Consider the following 23,402-nt stretch of genomic DNA (forward strand, 5'->3'; position numbering starts at 1 on the left):
TTTTTTGCACTATGGTACGTTTCTTTCCATCCTCCGCAAAACAATACGACGACGCCAACGGAACTCAAAAATTACATTCGCGTTTTCTGAATAAATTCGCGATAATTGCTACTCATTTGGTTTGTGTAATGTGGGCGACCTATCCCGGAGCTGAAAAACGTCCTCGTTTGTGTCGTCGTCGTCGTTGCTTAAGGTCCCTAATGACGTGAAACGACCAAATTCAAGTTTTTGCGGAAAACGTAGCCACACGATGATACATTTTCCATTCTCTCTCTCTAAACTTCATAGTTGGGTAATCATTTCACATGTTGAACGAGCTGGAATAATCCCCAGGAAGTACTGTATTACATGAACACGAATTACGTTGTAGTAGCCCTTGCTTGAGTTCCAATCAGCAGTGCTCAGTCGTTATGGTTGGACATGCAAGGTCTATGAACGAATGCCGATCACGCTCTCGATCATGACATAAGTAAACAAAATTGAACTTTGGTTATGTTGAACGACTGAGAACTTTGAGTTATCCGGTGCTTCAAAGGGGTTAGGAATCTTTACTTCCAGCGTTTGCATTGTTTTGAAATTTTGCATTTTCAAGAAAAAATGTTTCTTCGAGAGTTTTCTAGTCTTCGCGTGAATCCTTTTATAAACTATCTGTTGTTCACGGCTAATTGTCTTGCTCGAAACTACTTGTTGCCTGAAGTAGAAGGACATACCGCGCTAGCACTTGCGCAGACATTCAATGCAATCCGGCAGTTTAAGTGAGTTACCACTGATTTGACTTTTGTCTTCAACTCACCTAGCAACGAAAGTACCTTTAATGTTTGTATATTTCAATCTTTAAAAGGAATTTGATCTTTGAATTTTCGCTTCAGATCTATTTTGCATGTGCTTTTGTGTATTGAACTAAAGTTAATATAGATAACGATCGAGACCAATATCGCTCGGGTGAGCACCAGAATTAAGAATTAAGAATGATCCGTCAGTGATTACCGTCATTTATTACGGTACTGACAGGTAGAATACCTTAACTTCATGAAAGCAATGTACTATAATTCCATGAAAACACCAGCGGGGTTTCTCTTTTTGTTTAATAAGTTTTTTTCCCTTTCTATTTTGTTTACGCAGCAGGGTCAATTCTTTCGGTCAGCTTCATCTATTTTGGGTATAGAAGGCATCTCCGAGATTCAATAGATGTGAAGCCTGAAGAATTTGTTTGTCAAAGCAATCAGTTTTGCTTCATCAGTTGCCGAGAACTCGGACAAAGTACTACAACGGCCTGGTTGACCACACGGTTTGTTGCTAGACGTATAATGATTTGATTTGTGTTATTGCAAAGGGCACTTGCAGGCGTAAAGGAGTGTGAACAAAATTATCTGTCTATCTATCTGAAAGACCAAAAAAAAAAAAAACTATCAAGAGAAATATCGGATAAACTTCTGCAACTAGGCACATTAAAAGAAGGACAATACAGCTCCTTAAAAGAAACAAAGGGAATCGAGCCAACCACGGACACCCACTGTTAAGCTAGAAGCTTCATCTGTCTTATAAATTCCAATTTCCACACATTTACACAAAAAATACCTCGATTAAATGGAACCCTCCTTTGAGCGGTTACGAATACCTTAAGGTTGACTGCAACCATCATTTCCTTTGTTAAAAAGCTGTATTAAACGGACACGAGAGAATGGATGAGTGTTTTATGTCCACTTTCGATCGATCAAAAAAATTTGCAAGCAAAACAGCTATCACATCTTTGTGGATACCTCTACAACAGGATATATACTCTGGTGGATCGTAATTTATAACGTGATCAAATAAAATGCGTGACCTCAGCGACATAAGAGCTGTTACATTCAGTGACAAACGGACAAAATATGTCTTAGTGAAGACATGTAGTTAGGAAACTAGCAACACCCCTTCTTCATCAAGTCAGTTCTCAGTCAGTTACATGAAAATGTACAACTCCGCGCGGGAAAGTATTGTCATAGGCTAGCGATAAACCCATTTGATTGGAGTGAGGAGCCAATTAACAGTCGGTGAAAATGATATTTTCAATCGTTGCACACATCCTAATAAAGGAAATTATCAAAACACGCAAGGGCTTGATCTCACGTTGAAGGAAATGGTTTTGGACCCTTAATAAGACGAATCTCAAAGGAATCTGTTTCCAATCAACATCCACCCTCTGTAAATGTGTCCGCTTCATACAAGTTTGACTATACGAATATCATTCCACAACACGACTGCCAGCGGAGGCAAAGAAAGATGCAGTTATCAAAAAGAGAGATGGATCTTAAAAAGTAACGCGTCTTTCCACAAACTTGTGCAGGCGAAGGGCAGGTCTGACGAAGTTTATGACTACAGTTTTAAAATATAGTATCAAGTTTTGAGTAACTCTTGTGATTTTCATGTCTCTCAACCAATTTCGTGGGACAGTGCTTACCGTAGTCCTTTTCGTTGCTGTCCCAGTTACAACTTTAGCAGCCTCATATTGCACGTGTTCGACTGGTGATCGCTCTCAATTTCCGTACTATCCCATAGTTTATACCTCAGTGTCTCTTCCTCTCTCCACATAGATGTCTCAAGGTTACTCTTTATTTGTTGATCTACGAGATTTCAGGCTGAACTCCACTCCCGAAAAAATGAGCTTTCGCTGAAAAGAGACACTGGTATTAACTCAATCAACTGTTTCACTAGTTTTTCTCTGCGGTTCCTTTATTTTCACTCCTCGGTGTCACTGACAAATGTTCTACCGCACAACTTGAATAAAAGTTAAATATTGTATTCCGTGATATACCTATTACGTAATATACCTAACCCTAACCCTATGAACAATTATATATCCAGAAAACATTTGGTTACCGTAGAAATGTATTACTCCGATCGTGCAACTGTTGTAAAAGCAAAACCAAATTGATTATTTTAGCTAAACAATGACGAGACACCTACAGAATCAAGTGAATCATTCAGTGCGTTCTAGTAAGTCACATTTTCCAATTCCATTTCGACCTGGAAACGGCGGATGAAAGAGCCACTCTGTGGAAGCCACTGGAATTCATATTTCATTTTTTACTTGTGTTTCTAATTGGGTGAGAAAGTTGCGTCAGATTTTTTGGCCAACACTAAATGATTTTGAAATTGATTTCGACACTCAATTGAAAACTGCTCTATTCTTATTAAGAAATAGTTCTTACAAGGCTCACATCAATAATCAATAAGGAATTGAAGGATCGTAAACTGGAGAAACAAAAAAACTACTTTGCTAAAAACTTGATGCCATCATGGGGCCTCGAGATATTGTTTTCGTAATTAATAAAGGCCTTCAACAAAGAAGTTTTGTACCACCAAAACCCAATTAAAAATAAAATATATAACAAATGATTTAAAGCGTACTTAAAAGCCGTGGAAACCAGTTTAAAATCGAAATGAAATTGCACAATTACTCAAATTATTATACAATGGGCTCTTAATCCCTATTCTGTGAATTGCAGATTATTCTGGTAATTTTGTCACCTGTCGAGCCTGGTTACACAGCTGCAAGGGTAATTTGTCACCTGTCGAGCGCGGTCGCATAGCCACTGCTTCACACGCGAGATGCATCCTCGATTTACTTCTTCGTCGGAGCGCGTAATTGAAAAATGTGTTATTTTTATCAATGTATAATTAAAGAATTATTGAATTCGGTTTTTCGTGATATCCAGAATGACCAAAAGCGAGGTAAGTGCTATCAGCCCTTCGGCTGATAACACTTACCTCGCCCTTGGTCATTCTTAATATCACGAAAAACCTCATCCGATAATTGTTTAAAATGCGCCTTTATGACTGGATAGGACAGTACAGCCTTACAACATGTTGAATCCCAAGTTGTTTATAGAGAGAAATTGCAGTTGCTATTGAATAGTTACTTATACCCAACTAAACTACCCTTTCTTGGTCAATACTAGGTTTAGTAAGGTGCGAGATTCCGCCAGAGTGAGATCTATGCTCTCAAATTGTAGCTGTGTTGTTGTTACGCTTTAAAAGAAGTAACAAACGTACAGACAGTTTCCTGTTTGGAGTGTGTTTCTGTAAAGCTCAACGCAGGTTAAATATTGCACTGTTAACTTCGAAATGTTACAGAAGATATGTGTCCTCACTTTATAGCGCGAGTGTTTTTGCTAGTCTGTGCCTATTCGATTCATTTTTCTACAAAGCAGAAGTGTCTGCTTGATATCCTTTGTTGGAAAAGCCTCCATTAGCAGCTTCCATTTCTTTCGTTCCATTAACCTCCACATGTGCCAGCTCTGCATTGTTCCGTTCAATATTTTCCATCATTCTCTGGCCAGCATAGGCGATCAAGCCGAAGAAGGCGAATCCAAAGATTAATATGCCCACGGACATCCCAATTAGTGCTGGGCTGAGTGGGACGATAACGAAGGCGGTGAGAAGAGAGATTGTGTCCAAGATGTAGATTAAGGCAGCAAGAACTTGGCGATGGAAGTGAGTTCCAAGGATGGAGCCTAAAGGAGCCATGAACATCACAACTGGAGCAGTCACAATGATGTAGTTCCAGGCTTGAAGAGTGACAGATTCTTGGATGACCCGACGCCAGAACAAACCCACCAGAGAAGTCCATGCCATCATGACAACTGATGTTGGCGTGGCCGTCTTCTCAGTGACACGGAACAGGAGCGTCAAGACGCTGAAGCTGCAGATGTCCACTCCGCCCCCGACAACGGCAGTAAAGAGACCACCGATAAATCCACACATCAAGAGAACGAATATCTTCCAAGGCTTGATGTTAGGGATGGTCTTGTAAGTCTTGCGCTTGTGGTAGCGATTGAGAAGAAAGAGGGCGAAGGCAAATGAGAACCACACGCAGACGAAAATCATTTTCTTTACCTTTGCACTGACGTACGGATCCACAAACTCCAGCCCAAGTATGACTCCGAGGACACCTCCGGCGAAACAAAATACTATGGAGTGCATCTCTATCTGCACCCGCATCCAGAAGATGACAAAAGTTGCTGCTGACATACCGCAGGACTGCACCATAAGTGCCACATCGCGTGCCACTGATGGTGACACATCAAAAGCAAGGGTCAATACGGGAAAAGCAACTGCACCTCCACCTTCGCTGGTCATTCCTGTGAAGAAAAGTAAAAGTTACATTAGTGTATTACTTCAAAGACGTCGCATGTAACCTTTTAAAATAGTGATAAACGATCCCAGAAACTACCTTTTAAACAGTTTACTGAAATGTCCTCGTTTATTATCTTTATAACCGCTCCGTACAATGTCTAATGCTGCATAAAACTCGATTGGTTGTTTTTTAGAGGAGCAACAGCAATAAAGGGGGAGAAAGATTCATAAATGATATGCTGGCGAAAAGGAAAGGGTCTACCAGACATAACTAATGCTAACACACGATTCAAACAACTATGTCAGCAACGGAAAGCTGATGTTAACAAGTTTCAGGGTGTGGATAGTCATTTTGCTGGTCGCAGCTTACAGTTGAAAAAATTCATTCCCCATAGTTGCTATCTCGTTTGCCTGAAAACTTCTTTGCAACCGTGACTTCGCTAATTATGACCAGTGTTTTCTACGCATGCATGTTTCGGAGGTTATTTATAGAAATAGTCTTCACCTGCAACAGTACCGCCAAGAACCATTGTCAAGGTCATGTAGTATAAGTCAGGAAAGAGAGCAAACCAGTTGTACTTAATGGCGCAAGTCCACCAAACAATGTGACAGAGTCCCGACGCTATGGCAATACCAACGAAAAGACGGTACTTCACCATAAGCTTCCTGTGCCATGGTGCATCAGGTTCTAGTTCCTCGAGAGCCTTAATTTGGGTTTCAGTCACAGTCTGTCCTGAAAGGTAGAAAAGTTGGCATTAGACCGGCTTTATTATTACTATCAAGAAGTCAATGAAAACAATTGCAATAATCACAAATTCAACAGTATATAGCACATGAATCTCAGAATACATTTGCCAGAGTAAGAGGTCACTGATTCGAATCTTGGCGACGCCGTGAAATTTGTTAGTTTACTACGATGATCACCTCGTTTGATTTTATACCAACAATACAACATCATATCTTAGTTTCAGGTGATATAGTGCTAATATGCCCGAGAATTTTTTGTTAGATGCGCTTAAAATTTATGGTACGGAATACTTGATTGGGATATGGTCACAAAAACAAAAAGGTCTAAGTTTCCACGAAAATGACTTTTACAGAGTAGGCTATGCGAGATGGGTAAAAGATCCGCAATATTTTCTTACAAATTAAAAGAGCGCTATAAAAGTTTTTGTTGAAGTACAACGTTGGCCGAAACACAGCGTGCTAAAATGAAAAATGTACGTGAATAAACTCTTTTTACTCCTCTGTTAAGAAGGCAGAGATATTTTCTTCGTTCAGTTCCTAATAACGATCTTTCGTCAATTATTTTGTTCTGATCATTGTTGTCCAGTGACAAGAGCACTTCGCAGGTAGCCACAAATGCTTCTGCTTCTTCGTTGTTAACGTATTTTGAAACTTAAGACTTGGCCTAAACATTCTGTTTTGAATCTCAGGTGGATTTGAGGGCAACTATGTAATAAGTAGAAAAGAACTACTTGAACGCATTCTGTGACATGGTAGCTACGGAGTCTTCTTTTTGACTGTTCAAATTCTTACCTTCCCAAAAATATTTCTTGAACCATTGCGCGGGAGTCCTTCGCCCTCGTCGAGGTGCTTCGCCAGACGCGTTCTGAAACAAGCAAAACCAAATTTCACTCTGTCGATATCTTATGCAGCTGCAAACCTGAACATCCTTTGTTGTTTATGTACTATATATGTATAAATGTATGTCAAGAAAAGCATCTTTTGCAATTGCTCTCACACTGGGTTAGCCAACTGGATTTGCTACTAACTTTCTTCTTAAACGAAACTTATCACAGAGTATGCACTTGACTTCTAATTGCTTTCAATGCGCCAAATCTAAATATGCTCTTTCTAACAACACTCTGATGTGCCGTAATGTTCACAAGAAAATTAAGCTGCGAAAGAAGTCCTTGAATAGAAATACAGAGCATGTGATTCAAAGCAGCAGAAAAAGACTATCTAATCAGAAGGGGAATTAGTACATTACACGTACGAGTACCAACAAGTTAGCAGCGACTTTTTTGATGATATGATTCTAATAATGGACAAGAATCCCGAGCGCGTACACCAATGAGAGACATCAATATCCACATACTATTTCGGAACTAAAGAAGAAATTTTGTGAAGTTGATTCATGGTAAAAGACTTTAGTGGCTGATATACCCAAATGTTAGTGGCATATTTGTATTTAAGACCAACATGAAAGGATTGCGAAGAAAGTCCTAAACACCAATTCATCAGTTTAAAAGGAACGCGATTCAGAGAAGCAGATAATGACCACCGTTTCAACAAACACATCAATATTGAGTGTTTACCAAGGAGTTAACCGTTGTGAGGATTCCTGGAAGGCCTTATACACAGTCAACAGAATATCTCAGCCAAGTTTACTATTCAATATACATGCACACCATACATCGATCGCCAAGTTCACATAATAGTTTTGAGATTACACTCAAGCACTCCAGAGGAATACGTATATGTTGATGTACTAGAGATATTGTTTGACATTGAATTGCTGGACTAACTTAGTTCCGACATCTCATGTATCTTCAACTGGCAAGACACTTCAGTAAAGATGGTGAAAATGTTTCATCCCGAGACAACCAAGTAGCCGGTAGCTTTTTGACTTCTTTCAATAGTATCCATTCAGCAGTTGCAACCTGGAGCGTATCTTGGGCAGATAAAGGATTTTCTACTCAAACTCGTGTTCACTTGGAAGTTTTTACCGGCAGAACATGTATTTTTGGCCATTTGTCATTTTTCCGGCACTGCTTCACTCGACTTTTAAACCAACTAATTAGAAATCGCATATTTTGTTATATTTAATGTTTGACTCAGCTTAAGACAAATTCGGTTGTTTCCTGGCAAGAAAAGATATATTTTTTTTTTCATTTTTGTCGATACAGTTGAGACTAACCCAGATCGATTGTTCTCTCGGTATCCGTAGCAGCTGTCACTTTGAGCCGTCATGGTTGGGTAAAAAACGCTTGCGCACGCATGACTCAAAGTCCTTTTTTGTCTTTTCACGTGTTTTTGTCAGAATGTGAGGTTAACAAACAGGCTCTGATCACGTGTTTGACATAGGTAAATATAAACTGCACTTTGGTTATGTTTGGAGAAAAAATTTACGAAATGCGGTGCGTCGGAGGAATCAGTCAAGCGGTCCAACGTTATGTAATATTTCCGGACCTTTTTCATTTGAAAATGAAACTCTTTCTTCAAGTGTTTTCAGGGATTTGAATTCGGCGTTTTAAAGAAAAAAAATGTTTCTGACATTCTTTCAATCTACCTATGCATCGTTTCTTAAACTATTTCGGTGTTGTTCACGGCTATTTTCTTGTTCGAAAGCGCTTGTCGAGAGCAGCTTAAGACAAATTCAGTTGTTTCCTAGCAAGAAAAGACTGTTTTTTCATTTTTGTCGATACAGCTGAGACTAACACAGATCGATTGTCCTCTCGGTATCCGTAGCAGCCGCCACTTTGAGCCGTCATGGTTGGGTAAAAAGCGCTTGGGTACTCATTACTGAAAGGCCTTGCTTTTGTCTTTTCACGTGTTTTTGACAGAATGTGAGGTTAACAAACAGGCTCTGATCACGTGTTTGACAACCAAGCAACGCAGTAGTGATAAATGTGCTGTTTGTCGCCTCTTAAAAACTACTTCAAGGCATTCATTCGTGTTTTTGGCGAAATGTTAAAAAAAAAACCAATTTCAAAAAAACTGTGCCCGAATTTCCTTGCAAATTGACATAAATTTGTATCATTGGCCTTAACAAAACGCAGGCAAACGGAAACCTTACAACTTGTATTGATACCATCTTATCCGCGGAGTAACAACGTCTTTTGTCTTTAAGATGCCTTAAGGTATAACTAATGAGTGCGCCGTGTGTTAAAGGCGCTTTTTTTTTTGACGTTGCGTAGTAGTCGACCAATCTTCCAAAATTAAGTGGAAGCACTGAAATTTATCGAACAAATGTAGAAACGCACTGTTCAATTGAAGCGGCGCTCTTCAAAATGGATTCAAAAAAGTACAGTACATTAATTAAGTTATCACAAAACTAATCTCAAAACTTACTTCATTATTTGAGGCCTGGTTATGGTCTCGCGCAGGGCTGATAGTTGGAGAATGAGGAGGTCTCTGACGGTAACTCCCGTTCTGGACAGGCAAACTGACTGCAACTTCTCCGCTCATAGTTTTTCACTCTTGGGCCTAAATTAGCACTGCCTTAACAAGGAAGCTGCTATATCAGTCTAAAAAGAATGACAGAGTAAACAATATCAACACCAATACTAATCAAATGTAACTTTTTCCTTGGGGACTAACTAGAAGAATCAATAAAAGACTGCCAAAACTTACCAAATAAAGATACGACCGACTTGGAAGAAGGCTGCCCCGAAATGAGCTATACTTCTGAACGTACGCCGGATTTATAATAGGTTTTTGCATTAAGTATGAAGTCTTTTGTCAGTTGTCTATCGTGCACAGCATCTGCATAATTACGTAATCACTGCAGGGTTCGCCGGTCATGTGTTCATTCCAGTACACTTCACTTCAATGCAGGTTGTCTCATACTGTTACGAATTCTTTTATTGGCCTATTTAAAGAAAAATAAAAGCAAAACCAAGGAGAACTTAATCAGGGAGCAGTTTTAACGAGCAAAAGAAAGAGAAGTTGGGCATGCTAAAATTAGCCTCCTTGCCAGCAAACATCAGTCAGAGTTCACGTGAAGATTACCAGAGAGCCAATGAGGGCTAAGTTATTGTCTAATAAAAAACCAATCATAAGCTGCGAATGAAATCGCTCCATTGAAGCGATTAATGTTTTCGCGAGTTCTCAATTTATTCAAAATCCTTATTTTACGATGGATGTAATTCCTAATAAAATAATTGGAAACGTTTGTTTCCTCTGTAGTTCTTTTCTAATCCCTAATGCCAGAATACGAGTGGTCGGCAAGTAGGGGTTTAAAATTAATGGTCTATCAAAAACGACAATCCTCAAAAACTATTAACCGAGTCTCGAATTCTCGCAATTTAAAGTTAGAGTCTCGGAATCTAGAATTTTTTTCCATCTCGTAATCTCGAATTTTGAATTTTTGAGTCTCGATATCTGGAAAGTTGTCGAACGAAAAAAAGAACGACTTTAGAATTTGGTCCATGCACCAAATTTTGAATATTTAAGACTCTCAAATTGTCGAGCGAGAAAAGGAAGGTTCTGGTCTATTTCTGTTAATAGTAAAAGACAACGAACACAAGCATGAAGAATGACAACCTTATTTTTGGTATTATCGACTTATAAATTGTCCAACACTCAGAACCTCTCAGAGTATGGGGCTCAGAGTTTTTTTTAGGATAAGTCTAGGGCTCAAAAGTTATGGAAACAGTGAAGTCTCGGTCTTCGATTTTAAAACGAGGGTCTCGCAGTCTCGGATTTACCTTTCTATACCCCTGCAAGAGTTCCATGGATACCGAGCGTGATCGAAAATACCTTGGAAATAGATGAGATGGTCTTGGAAGTGTGTTTACTGTTTTCATCGAGCGACGCGTTCGTCTGTACAAAGTATTGCAAGCGCTTTGCTTGTTACTTCGGTTAGAAATAATTAAAGGGAACCTGCGATCAGTTTAAGAGAGAATGGTGTAATGACAACGAATTGAAGAAACTACGGCGAGATTCCACTGATCGAAACAGAGGTGGATATTATTGAGCAGATCCAACGTTTAACTCTCCAATAACGCAGAGCAGCAAAAACACTGACATTCTTCACCTTCCCTACCGCTCGCAAGATCATTCATAAATGAAATTTTTCATCTTCCGTACCGCTTGCAAAATCACTGATTACCGAAATTTGTCATCGTCTCTCTACGCTCGTTGGAACAGGATTCTGATGTCTGTTATTTTGTTTGGAAATGACTTTTCGCACTCCGATGGCAAAACAATTCGTCTTAGAGTCTAATTTAGTGCATTTTCGACAGATATTAATTATTTTGTTTTGATGTACGGAGCTATTTTTTTTTTTTTTTTTTTTTTTTTTTTTTTTTTTTTTGTGCTTCACTAGTTCCGTAGCATCGCGGCACTGTCGCAATATTCTAGTATCACTTTAGCAATAGAAGCGATAAAATGATGGTCGACGTTTTTCACCATAGACTGATTTACACAGTATATTGCAACTGTCTTGTTTTCTAATGAATTGCAAAGAGGTAGTGGATTAAGACTTCGCTACCTTGGAGACGCGTTGTATATGTCAACTGCCAAAAAGAATTTGATCGTAAAGTGGACTATTCTTGAGAATGACCCTTTAATGGTTACGTTATGACACATAGAAGACTAAAACTAGATATTATCAAAGAACAGTATTTCGCCATCAAAACATCAAAACACCGGCTCTTGTTTTCCGGTTCACCAACTATTTTCTATTTTGGTTACGTAACAAAACATTCTTTAGGTTAGCATCATTTTCATTTAAGCTGAGCATAGGTCTGAGAGCGATCGAGACCAATATCGCTCGGATGAGCACCAGGAATTGAAATGTACGCCACTAGATTACGTTCTGACGAATTGAAGGCTAAAATTGAGCAGTATCAAACAACAGTATTTCACCGGCCACCAAAACACCAGCCGGTGTTTTCTGTTTTGTTTACGTAACAGAGCATTCTTTAGGTTAGCATCACCTTGATATTATGTAAAGCTGACCTTCCGTAACTCAATAGATTTGACGCCTGAAGCCTTTTTTTTTTCTAGTCACAGCAGTCAGTTTTGCTTCATTGGTTGCTAAAAACTCAATAAACGTAACGACATTAAAAGAAAAAAAGAGTTATATTTTCGCACTAATACATATAGTACGATAGAGACGAGCATTGCCAGCTTTCAAACACGGAAATGCAGTGATTCTTAGAGATATGGAAAGGGAAGGACCCAGTTAGCTCTTGGATATCGGTTCCATTTAATATTGCTTACGAAAGAAATAAATAATAAGTGGGAAACACGTGGTCATTATAAATATGCGCGTGATCGAAATATTCCTCCAGCTCCTCCCCCTCCTTACCCCAAATTGACACAAGCCGCCATTGTTTTTCCTGACAGTGCTTTCACTGAGTCAGTAAACAGACTATTTCGAATCCTTCACATGGTAGAGTCAATCCACAGATTGTTTTAAAGTTAACCGCTGCTAAAACAACTTTTCCGCTAGTAAAGAACCATTTATTCAATACTAAATTACTAATGTTACAAAGACATTGTCGATGGTAGGATGTTGGTTGCTGGACATATGATCTTTGTGTTTCAATACAAAAAAAAATGCCGAATATAATATGATTGTATCCTGCAATCAAAGGTTTCTCTCTTCGTCAAATCAATTAAAGAAACAGTTAGGAAGTAAGTGTTCGGTGGTTAAGGAAGCAGAGTTTTCGTGCTTTTCGACCACAGAACCTAATCGGGGTGTCAGGGACTGAAATGCAACTGAGGAAATTTGTAATCTCGTATTTCCTTACGGCATTACTCGATGTTAGTGCGGTTTTGTATTTTGAGCACCTTAAATTATTCTGTTTTGGTAAATCATTACAGAAGAAAGCCCTAAATGTTACCCAATTGCTTTCAAGCTAAATTTTGGGCTAAATAGTGGAAATCAGATATTTCGTACGATTTGTCTTTTTTATGGAAGAAGTAAGTTGTTTTGAAAGAAAAGTATTGAGGACAAAATTGACCAAAATATAATAAAACTCCACACGCCTTAACCCGATGATTTCATTCAAACGATAATTCCCAGCTCATGAACTGCCCTTTCAAAGTACTTTTAACTTCACGTATCTTTTCGTGCGCGTTCAGTTCATTTTGACTTAACGTAACTTGGCCTTTTGTATCCATAAAACGTTTATTTACCTTGTCGTCTTCAAGTTAGTAAAGGTGACTATTTGTTACTCAATTTGTCCAAGACTTGAACTTGTTGGAAGAAACTGAGTCGCTAAGTCATGCCCGAGACGAAACAGGCGAGCTAAACATAAAATTTACCTCGCTCTTTGAGCCATGTTGCAAAACAAGTGTGATTTACGTCGCAAAACATGCAATGTACATCGTTCTTTGCGCCGTGAAGAAAGACAAGCGCGCCATTTACGTTAATATACCTCGTTCTTTGAGCCATGGAGCGAAAAAAGCGAGCTACACATGTTATACGCCTCGTTCTTTACGTCATGAGACGAAACAAGCGCGCCACGCATGTAATACACCTCGATCTTTGAGCCATGAAGCGAAACAAGTGCGCTAGACATGTAATATACCTCGTTCTTTACGCCACGAAGAGAGACAAAGGTGCTAATCATGTAATATTCGACTGATTCCTCGTTCTTTGAGCCATGGAACGAAAAAAAGCGCGTTATTCACCCCTTTCTTTTAGTCATGAGACGATACAAGCGCGCCACGCATGTAATATACCTCCTTCTTTGCGCCATGAAGCGACAGAAATGTGCTACAAATGTAATATGCCTCGTTCTTCAAGGCATGAAGCGAAAAAAGCGTGCTAGACATGTAATATACTCCGTTCTTTAAGCCATAAGGCGAGAAAAGTGCGTTGCACAAGTAATATACCTTGTTCTGGAGACGAAAAAAGCGCGCTACACATATTTTAAGTCGCAGGGCGAACAAACGCGCTACGCTATCTTATACGCAGAGACAACTAAACGTTTCCGCACAAACAATTAACCCACGTTGGTAGACAAGTATGGAAAACTCGGTATGATTCTTCTAAAAGATTGAACCGACGTACAATGCACAAAAACAGCTTAACGAGTTTAATAGTGCGAGCAGAAACAATAGCCCGCATTGGAAGAGTGAAGCGACAAGTTGGGTTCTGATAAATGTAAATGATTCTCGTTGTTATTAATTGAAGCAACAAACACCCTTTTCATTACATGTATAAAAATCGTAGACAATCAAGTGAATCATTCAGAACCCAAGGCACATACGTGTACCAAACGTTGACAGCGAGAGAGTGCGTCCTAAATTTTTCATCTTCCCTACCGCTCGCAAAATCATTGATCAGTGAAATTTGTCAAGTTCCGATGATATTACAAAATGAAACAACCCTAAACTTTGTTGTTTGAAAAATCTTCAGTCAATAATTTCATTGTGTTTTTTTACACTGACTTTTTCGCACTCCGATGGCAAAACAATTCGTCTTAGAATCTAGCTTAGTGCATTTTCGACAGACACTTTGTTTTGATGTACGGAGCTATTTTATTTCACTTAGTCGTGCTTCACTAGTTCCTTAGCATCGCGGCACTGTCACGATATTCTAGTATCACTCTAACAATAGAAGTAATGAAATGATGGTCGACTTTTGTCACCAGACTGATTTGCTCAGTGTATTGCAACTATTACTATCCTATAAAACTTTAAGGTAAAAAGCTGTTAAAATTATGAATCTCAACGTTTTCGATCTGTTTGATCATCATCGGCGAAATGTATATATTACTATCCTGTTTTCTAATGAATTGCAAAGAGGTAGTGGATTACCACTTCGCTACCTTGGAGACGCGTTGTATATTTCAACTACCAAAAAGTATAATAGATCTCCAGCGTAAAGTTTTCGCTGGAGATCTATTATACTTTCAAGTGATTTTTTGTCAGAGAACGATGGAGGCAATTATCGCTCGGAATTGAAATGTGCGCCACTGGACTCTTCTTGAGAATGACCCTTTAATGGTTATCTTCTGACACATAGAAGACTAAAACTAAACATTATCAAAGAAGAGTATTTCGCCATCAAAACACCGGCTCTTGTATTCCGGTTCACCGACTATTTTCTGTTATGGTTACGTAACAAAGCATTCTTTAAGTAAACATCACTTTCATTTAAGCTGAATATAGCTCAGAGAACGATCGAGGCCGATATCGCTCGGATGAGCGCCAGGAACTGAAATACGCCACTGGATTACGTTCTGACGAATTGAAGGCGAAAACTGAGCAGTATCAAACAACAGTATTTCACCACCAAAACACCGGTCGGTGTTTTCTGTTTTGTTTACGTAATAGAGCATTCTTTAGGTTAGCGTCACCTTGATATTATGTAGCTGACCTTTCCGTAACTCAATAGGTTTGACGCCTGAAGCCTTTTTTTTCTGGTCGCAGCAGTCAGTTTTGCTTCATTGGTTGCTAGAAACTCAATAAACGCAACGAAATTAAAAGAAAAAAACTCAACGAGACGAGTTGCCTTTTCGCCCTGAGACAAGCATTACCATCTTTCAAACACGGAAATGCAGTGATTCTTTGAGATATGGAAAGGGTAAGGCCCAGTTAGCTCTTGGATATCGGTTCCTTGTAATCTTGCTTAAGAAAGAAATAAACAATAAATAGGAAACACGTGATCATTATAAATATCCGAAGAACTTGTCTTGTCGTCCTATGGTTAATAAAGGTGACTATTTGTTACTCAATTTATCAAAAAACTTGCTGGAAGAAATTAAGTCGCTAAAATGTCACCTCGTTGTTTAAGCCATGCCCGAGACGAAACAAGCGCGCTAAACATGAAATTTACTTCGCTTTTTGAGCCATGATGCGAAACAAGTGCTCTTAACATACAATGTACATCGCTCTTTACGCCATGAAGAAAGACAAGCGCGCCACTTACGTTAATGTACCTTGTTCTTTGATCCATGAAGCGAAACAAGTGCGCTACACGTAATATACCTCGTTCTTTACGCCACGAAGAGAGACAAAGACGCCAATCATGTAATATTCGTTCTTTGAGCTAGGGAACGAAAAAGGCGCGTTATTCACCTCTTTCTTTACGTCATGAGACGAAACAAGCGCGGCACACATGTAATATACCTCCCTCTTTTGAGTCGTGAAGCGCAGGTAATGCGCCTCGTTCTTTAAGGCACGAAGCAAAAAATCGTGCTAGACGTAATATACTCCGTTCTTTAAGCCATAAGGCGAGACAAGTGCGCTGCACAAGTAATATACCTCGTTCTAGAGATGAAAAAAGCGCGCTACACATATTTTAAGTCACAGGGCGAACAAGCGCGCCACGCTATCTTATACGCAAAGACAACTAAACGTTTCCGCACAAACAATTAACCCACGTTGGTAGACAAGTATGGGAAACTTGGTATGATTTTTCTAAAAAGATTGAACCGACGTACAATGCACAAAAACAGCTTAACGAGTTTATTAGTGCCAGCAAAAGCAATGGCCCGCGCTGAGGGAGTGAAGCGACAAGTTGGGTTCTGATAAATGTAAATGATTCTCGTTGTTATTAATTGAAGAAACAAACACCCATTTTTATTACACGTATAAAAATCGTAGACAATCAAGTGAATCATTCAGAACCCAAGGCACATACGTGTACCAAACGTTGACAGCGAGAGAGTGCGTCCTATCAACTCACATTTCCGTCAATAACTTTCTGATTGGATGAGAAAGTGGCGCTTTTTTTTTTAAGCCAACAGTAAGCGTAGTAACACAAAATTAGTAACACAAAATCAAAGCGAATTTGAAATTTATTTCGAAAACCGCTCTATTGTTAGTTAGCAAAAGTTCTAAATAGACTCACATCAATAATCAGTAAGGAATTGGAAAATTATACACAGCAGAGAAAAAAAAAACTACTTTGTTGGAAACTTGATTCCATCATAGCACCTCGATATCTCGTTCTCCTAATTAAGACCTTCAACAGAGACGTTTTGTACCACCAAAAACCAAACAAAAATAAGATTCTAATGTAACGAATGATTTAAAACATACTGAAAAGCAGTGGAAATCAGTTTAAAATCGACATGAAATTTCACAATTACTTACAAAATGCGCCTCTACAACTGGAGGGGACTGGCCAGCCCCTTAACATGATGAATCCCGAGTTCTTTACAACAAAATTAAGTTACAAAGAAAACTTCCAGGTGTTATTAAATAGTTAGATATACCCAACAATTGTAGGTCTGGTAAATTGTGAGATTCCGCCGGAGTGAGATCTCTGTATTAAAAATTATAGCTGTGTTTGGTGCTACGCTTAGATTAGTCAAGAATTTACAGACAGTTTACTATCTGGAGTGCGTTCCTATAACGCTTAACGTAGGTTACATATTGCAATGTTTACTTTAAAATGTTACGGAAGATACGCTTTCTCACTTTATAGCGCGAGTGTTTTTGCTAGTCTGTGCCTGATCAATTCATTTTTCTACAAAGCAGTAGTGTCAGCTTTATATCCTATGTTGGAAAAGCCTTCATTAGCAGCTTCCATTTCTTTCGTTCCATTAACCTCCACATGTGCCAGCTCTGCATTGTTCCGTTCAATATTTTCCATCATTCTCTGGCCAGCATAGGCGATCAAGCCGAAGAAGGCGAATCCAAAGATTAATATGCCCACGGACATCCCAATTAGTGCTGGGCTGAGTGGGACGATAACGAAGGCGGTGAGAAGAGAGATTGTGTCCAAGATGTAGATTAAGGCAGCAAGAACTTGGCGATGGAAGTGAGTTCCAAGGATGGAGCCTAAAGGAGCCATGAACATCACAACTGGAGCAGTCACAATGATGTAGTTCCAGGCTTGAAGAGTGACAGATTCTTGGATGACCCGGCGCCAGAACAGGCCCACCAGAGAAGTCCATGCCATCATGACAACTGATGTTGGCGTGGCCGTCTTCTCAGTGACACGGAACAGGAGCGTCAAGACGCTGAAGCTGCAGATGTCCACTCCGCCCCCGACAACGGCAGTAAAGAGACCACCGATAAATCCACACATCAAGAGAACGAATATCTTCCAAGGCTTGATGTTAGGGATGGTCTTGTAAGTCTTGCGCTTGTGGTAGCGATTGAGAAGAAAGAGGGCGAAGGCAAATGAGAACCACACGCAGACGAAAATCATTTTCTTTACCTTTGCACTGACGTACGGATCCACAAACTCCAGCCCAAGTATGACTCCGAGGACACCTCCGGCGAAACAAAATACTATGGAGTGCATCTCTATCTGCACCCGCATCCAGAAGATGACAAAAGTTGCTGCTGACATACCGCAGGACTGCACCATAAGTGCCACATCGCGTGCCACTGATGGTGACACATCAAAAGCAAGGGTCAATACGGGAAAAGCAACTGCACCTCCACCTTCGCTGGTCATTCCTGTGAAGAAAAGTAAAAGTTACATTAGTTAGTGTATTACTTCAAAGATGTCGCATGTGCCCTATTAAAATAGTCATAAACGATCCCAAAAACTGCCTTTAAAACAGTTCAATACTGCATAAAAATCGATTGGTTGTTTGTTAGAGGAGCAACAGTGCAATTTTATGTTGTGTTTCTAGCAAGTTCTTTGCGATAGCAAGTGCCTCTAAAATACAAGCGATAAAAGGGGGAGAAAGATTCATAAATGATATGCTTGCGAAGAGAATAGGGTCCACCAGACATAACACATGCCAACATAGGATTCAAACAACTGTGTCAGCAACGGAAAACTAATGTTAACAAGTCAACTACTACGTAGCCTCATTTCAGGGGGTGGATAGTCATTTTGCTGATCATTCGCTATAGCTGCTCTCTCGTTTGCCTGAAAATTTCTTTGGAACCCGTACGCGTAACCTCGCCAATTATAACCAGTGTTTTCAACACATGTAAGTTTCGGAAGTTATTTGTAGAAATAGTCTTCACCTGCAACAGTACCGCCAAGAACCATTGTCAAGGTCATGTAGTATAAGTCAGGAAAGAGAGCAAACCAGTTGTACTTAATGGCGCAAGTCCACCAAACAATGTGACAGAGCCCTGACGCTATGGCAATACCAACGAAAAGACGGTACTTCACCATAAGCTTCCTGTGCCATGGTGCATCAGGTTCTAGTTCCTCGAGAGCCTTAATTTGGGTTTCAGTCACAGTCTGTCCTGAAAGGTGCGAAAATTGGCATTAGTCCGGCTTTAGTATTGCTATCAATAAGCCAAACAACTGCAATAATCACTGAAATTCAACAACACAGCACATGTATCCCAAAACCCATTAACCATAGGAAGAGGTCTTCTATTCGAATCTTGTCGTCGCCGTAAACATTTCTCGTAATATCTTTATTAATATACTTTATCGCGATGAACACTTTATCGTTTGATTTCATACCCATAGTGCAACATCATACCTTAGTTGTAGATGATATAGTTTTAATGTGTGTAAGAGTTTGTTTGCCAGATGCGCTTCTTATTTTTCGTACGCAATTTCTGCTTACTACAATTAGCATATCGTCACAAAAACATAAAGGTCTAAGTTTCCACAAAGATGACTTTTTAAAGAGTAGGCTACGAGATGGGTAAAGGTTCGCAATATTTTCTCACAAAGCAAAAAAGCGCGATAAAAATTGTTGGTGAAGAATAACATTGGAACACTTAAGCGTGGTAAAATAGAAAATGTACGCGAATAAACTGTTGTTTTACTCCCCCGTTAAGAAGACATGTATATTTTGAAATTCGCTCAATTCCCAAATATATATTTCCTCAAGTGTTTTCTTCTGATCAATATTGTCCAGTGACAAGATTACTTCGCAGGAAACCACAAATGCTTCTGCTTCTTCGTGATTAACGTAATTTGCAAACTTAAAACTTGGGCCGAACATTCTGTGTGGTATCTGAAGTGGATGCGAGGGTAACTGTGTACATAATAAGTAGAAAAGAACTCTTCGAACACATTTTGTGACATGGTAGCTACGGAGTCTTCTTTTTGGCTGTTTAGTAGACTGTTCAAATTCTTACCTTCCCAAAAATATTTCTTAAACCATTGCGCAGGAGTCCTTCGTCCTCGTCGAGGTGCTTCGCCAGACGCGTTCTAAAACAAGCAAAACCAAAGTTCACTCTGTCGATATCTTATGCAGCTGCAAACATCTCATTTGCTATTTATGTACTATGTGTGTATCCATGTATGTCAACAAAAAGTTCGTTTTCAATTGCTCTCATGTTGGGTTAGGTAACTGGATTTTCTACTTTCTCAAAGTGTGCGCTTGACTTCTTGTTGCTTTCAATGGGCCAAATATATATATACTCTATCTAAACACCAAGAAAATTAGGTTGCGAAAGAAGTCCTTAACTAGAAATACAGAACATGCGATTCAGAGCAGCAGGTAAAGACAATCTAATCAGAAAGAGAATTATTATATTAAGTGAACGTGTATCCATGAGTTAACCGTGAGGTTTTGGTGATATTTCCTGGGAGTTTCTAAAAATGGTCAAAAAATCATGAGCACATCTATACTGAAGCACTCGAGAGGAATGCGTATATGTTGATGCATCACAGATATTGCTTGAACTTGGATATCTGGACTAACTTTTTTGGGAAATGTGAAGTTTCTTTAACTGACACTGAAGACATTTCAGTGAAGTTTTTATAGGTTGAACATGCATTTTTCGCCATTTTGTCATTTATTCGGCACTGCTTCACCCGACTTTTAAACCAGCAAATCATAAATCACATATTTCTTACATTTAATGTTTGACTCAGCTTAGCACAATTTCACTTGTTTCCTTGCAAGAAATGACTTTTTTTTAATTTCTGTCGATACAGCTGAGAGAACGGAAACCCATATCGACTGTCCATTTGGTATGCGTAGCAGCCGTCACTCTGAGCCGTCATGGTTGAGTTAAAAACGCTTGCTCACGCATTACTCAAAGCCCGTTTTTGCTTTTCACGTGTATTTAACCGAATGTGAGGTAAAGAGAGGTTGTGATCACGTGTTTGACATAGCAAAATAAAACTGAACTTTGGTTATGTTTCTGGGAAGAAATTTTAGTTTTGCGAAGCGTCTGAGGAATTTATCAAACGGTCCAACATGATGTAATGTTTCTGAACTTGTTCTTTTTATCGGAAAACGATACCCTTTCTTCAAGGGTTTTCAGGATTTTGATTTCTGCATTTTCGAGAAAATAATGTTTCCGTCAGTCTTTCAGTCTACCCGAGCGTCGTTTTGTAAACCATCTGTTGCTCTCGGTTGCATTCTTGCTCGAAACCGCTTGTCGAGGGGCTAAGCGCCCGCATCTGATAGCACTTTAAATTCAACCCAAAGCCGCAGACATTCAATACAATGCAGCAGAGGGTGTTCAAAAATTTGAATTTCGGCTTTAATTCACCAAGCAACGCAAAAGTGATAAATGTGCTTTTTCTCGCCTCTTCAATTCATTTTTGGCGAAGACTTAACAAGGATTGTAGACCTCGGATTTCCTTGCAACTTGAACAGTATAAATTTGTATCGTTGGCCTTAACAAAACGCAGCCAAACGGAAACCTGTCAAATTGTTTTGATGCCATCTTGTCTGCGGAGTAACAGCGCAAAAGCTCCGGCTTTTGTCTTTAAGGTGCCTTAAGGAATAGCTGATGCAGTGCGCCGTGCTTTAATCGCTTTTTGACGTTGCTCAGATGTCAACAACCCTAGTAATCCACCAGCCTTCTAAAAGTGGGCGCACTAAAATTCACCGAATGTAGAAACGCACAGTTATATCGAAGCGACGGTCTTCAAAATGCGTTTGAAAAAAATTACATTAAGCTATCAGAAAACTAATCTCAAAACTTACTTCATTATCTGAGGCCTGGTTATGGCCTCGCGCAGGGCTGATAGTTGGAGAGTGCGGAGGTCTCGGACTGTAACTCCCGTTCTCTACAGGCGAACTTTGGTGAGCGCTCATAGTTTTTCTCGCTCGGGCCTAACTTAGCAGTCTGTCCTTAACTAGGAAGCGGCTGGTCAGTCTAAAAAAGATAACAGAGAAAAGAAGATCACCATCAAAAAAAAAATCAGACGAACCTTTTACCCTGGGGACTAACTGGAAGAGTTACTAAGAAATTACCAACACTTACCCAAAAAAGATGCGACCGACTTGGAAGAAGCCTACTGGGAAATAAGCTGTACTTTGCAACTTCTGTCAGTTATGTCTATTGTGTACAACATCTACATAATTACGTAATATTAGGGTTCACCGGAGACGCGTTCATCCCAATACATTTCCCTTCACCATGGGTTGCTCCACACCGTTACGAATTATCTCCTGTCATAAGCTTTATTGAAGGAAAAACGCAAAAGCAGGAGGAAGTTAATCAGGGATCAGTTTTATGAACAAAAGAAAGGCCGGGAATTGCGCATGCTGACAGAAGTTCAATAATACCTCCAAATTAAACAACCCTAAGCTTTGTTGTTAGAAATCTTGAGTCACTTAATTTTACTGTGTTCTCTTACACTGAGTTTTTTGCACTCCGATGGTAAGCCCCCTCTTGGTTTTGGCACATAAAAGACTGAAACTGAATATTACAGAAGAACTGTATTTCACCATCAAAACACCGGCCGGTGTCTTCCGGTTCACTGGCTATTTTTTGTTTTGATTTTGTAACAGGACATTCTTTAGGTTAGCATCTATTTTAAGTAAAGCCGTCCTTTCCGTAATTCAGTAGATTTTACGTCCAAGCGTTTTTTTGTCACAGGGTTCTCAAACAAACGAACAAACTCAACGCGACAAGCTGCCGTTTCGTACTGGTTAATATTTAACAAGTGGATCATGACCTCGAAACTTCTATCTCGGGATAGTCGATGAGGGCGAAGCCCGAATTAACTATCACGCATAGAAATTTCGAGCAAATAATCTAATTGCTTTAGTACAAATCTACTAGTTCAAAACTTAACAGCATGACAGGTTCTCGTTCTTATTGAATTATGATATAAATAGGTCACAGCACGCGCTATTCACTCTACTCATCATCTTCAATAGAAAGGGAGTAACGTAGCCAATCAGAGAACAGCATTCATGATAGAATTTTAGTAGATTTATACTAAAATACGATAAAAGCAAGCATTGCTGGGCTCTCAAACGCGGAAATGGCAGTGATTGTTTGAGAGATATGGGAAGCGTAAAGCCCGGGTAGCTCTTGGATTGATTTCGGTTCCATTTAATATTGCTGAAGAGAAAAATAAACAATAAGTATGAAACACGTGGTAATTATAAATATGCGCGTGATCGAAATGTTCCTCTTACTCCCCGCCCTCCCTAACCCAAATCGACTCAAACCGCCATTGTTTTTCCTGACAGTGCATTGACTCAGTCAGTTAACAGACTATTTCGAATCCTTCACATGGTAAAGTCAATCCTCAGATGTTTTAAAGTTAACCGCTGCTAAAACAACTCCTCTGTTAGTAAAGAACCATTAATTACTAAATTACTAATGTTACACAGGCATGGTCGATGGTAGGATGTTGTTGGTTGCTGGACACATGATATTGTGTTTTAGTACAAAAAAAATGCCAAATATCTTTTATGGTTGTATCCTGTATTCTAAAGTTGTTGTTGTGTTTTTATACG

The 23,402-nt window shown here is 39.4% G+C and overlaps 2 protein-coding genes across 2 annotated transcripts; both read right to left on the reverse strand.

The window, feature by feature from the left end:
- Positions 1–2,694: 2,694 nt before the first annotated feature.
- LOC110058310 (uncharacterized) lies at positions 2,695–9,574 on the reverse strand. Its single transcript, XM_020764943.2, has 5 exons — positions 9,478–9,574; positions 9,196–9,371; positions 6,658–6,730; positions 5,624–5,851; positions 2,695–5,123 (listed from the first exon to the last, which is right to left on the reverse strand). The coding sequence occupies exons 2-5, from the start codon at positions 9,310–9,312 to the stop codon at positions 4,183–4,185; spliced, it is 1,359 nt and encodes a 452-aa protein (XP_020620602.2). The 5' UTR covers positions 9,313–9,371; positions 9,478–9,574; the 3' UTR covers positions 2,695–4,182.
- Positions 9,575–16,589: 7,015 nt separating this feature from the next.
- On the reverse strand, positions 16,590–22,060 carry LOC110058157 (uncharacterized). The gene is made up of 5 exons (XM_089279844.1): positions 21,913–22,060; positions 21,633–21,804; positions 19,825–19,897; positions 18,745–18,972; positions 16,590–18,222 (listed from the first exon to the last, which is right to left on the reverse strand). Exons 2-5 carry the CDS (start codon positions 21,741–21,743, stop codon positions 17,282–17,284), a joined length of 1,353 nt encoding a protein of 450 aa, XP_089135970.1. The 5' UTR covers positions 21,744–21,804; positions 21,913–22,060; the 3' UTR covers positions 16,590–17,281.
- Between the last annotated feature and the right edge of the window lie 1,342 nt (positions 22,061–23,402).

This window comes from Orbicella faveolata, unplaced genomic scaffold, assembly GCF_042242905.1.
Source record: "Orbicella faveolata isolate gen_17 unplaced genomic scaffold, um_ofav_v1 contig_47, whole genome shotgun sequence".
Lineage (NCBI taxonomy): Eukaryota > Metazoa > Cnidaria > Anthozoa > Scleractinia > Merulinidae > Orbicella > Orbicella faveolata.

Bases quoted from the DNA above. Each gene is read 5' to 3' on its own strand.
- LOC110058157 (XM_089279844.1), bottom strand. From the start codon at position 21,743: ATGAGCGCTCACCAAAGTTCGCCTGTAGAGAACGGGAGTTACAGTCCG. The intron at 18,973-19,824 runs GTAAGAATTTGA...CGCACCTTTCAG, and splicing joins TAAGAAATATTTTTGGGAAG to GACAGACTGTGACTGAAACC. The intron at 18,223-18,744 runs GTGAAGACTATT...TTTTCTTCACAG, and splicing joins TCTTGGCGGTACTGTTGCAG to GAATGACCAGCGAAGGTGGA.
- LOC110058310 (XM_020764943.2), bottom strand. From the start codon at position 9,312: ATGAGCGGAGAAGTTGCAGTCAGTTTGCCTGTCCAGAACGGGAGTTAC. The intron at 6,731-9,195 runs GTAAGTTTTGAG...TGCTTGTTTCAG, and splicing joins ACCAGGCCTCAAATAATGAA to AACGCGTCTGGCGAAGCACC. The intron at 5,852-6,657 runs GTAAGAATTTGA...TCTACCTTTCAG, and splicing joins CAAGAAATATTTTTGGGAAG to GACAGACTGTGACTGAAACC.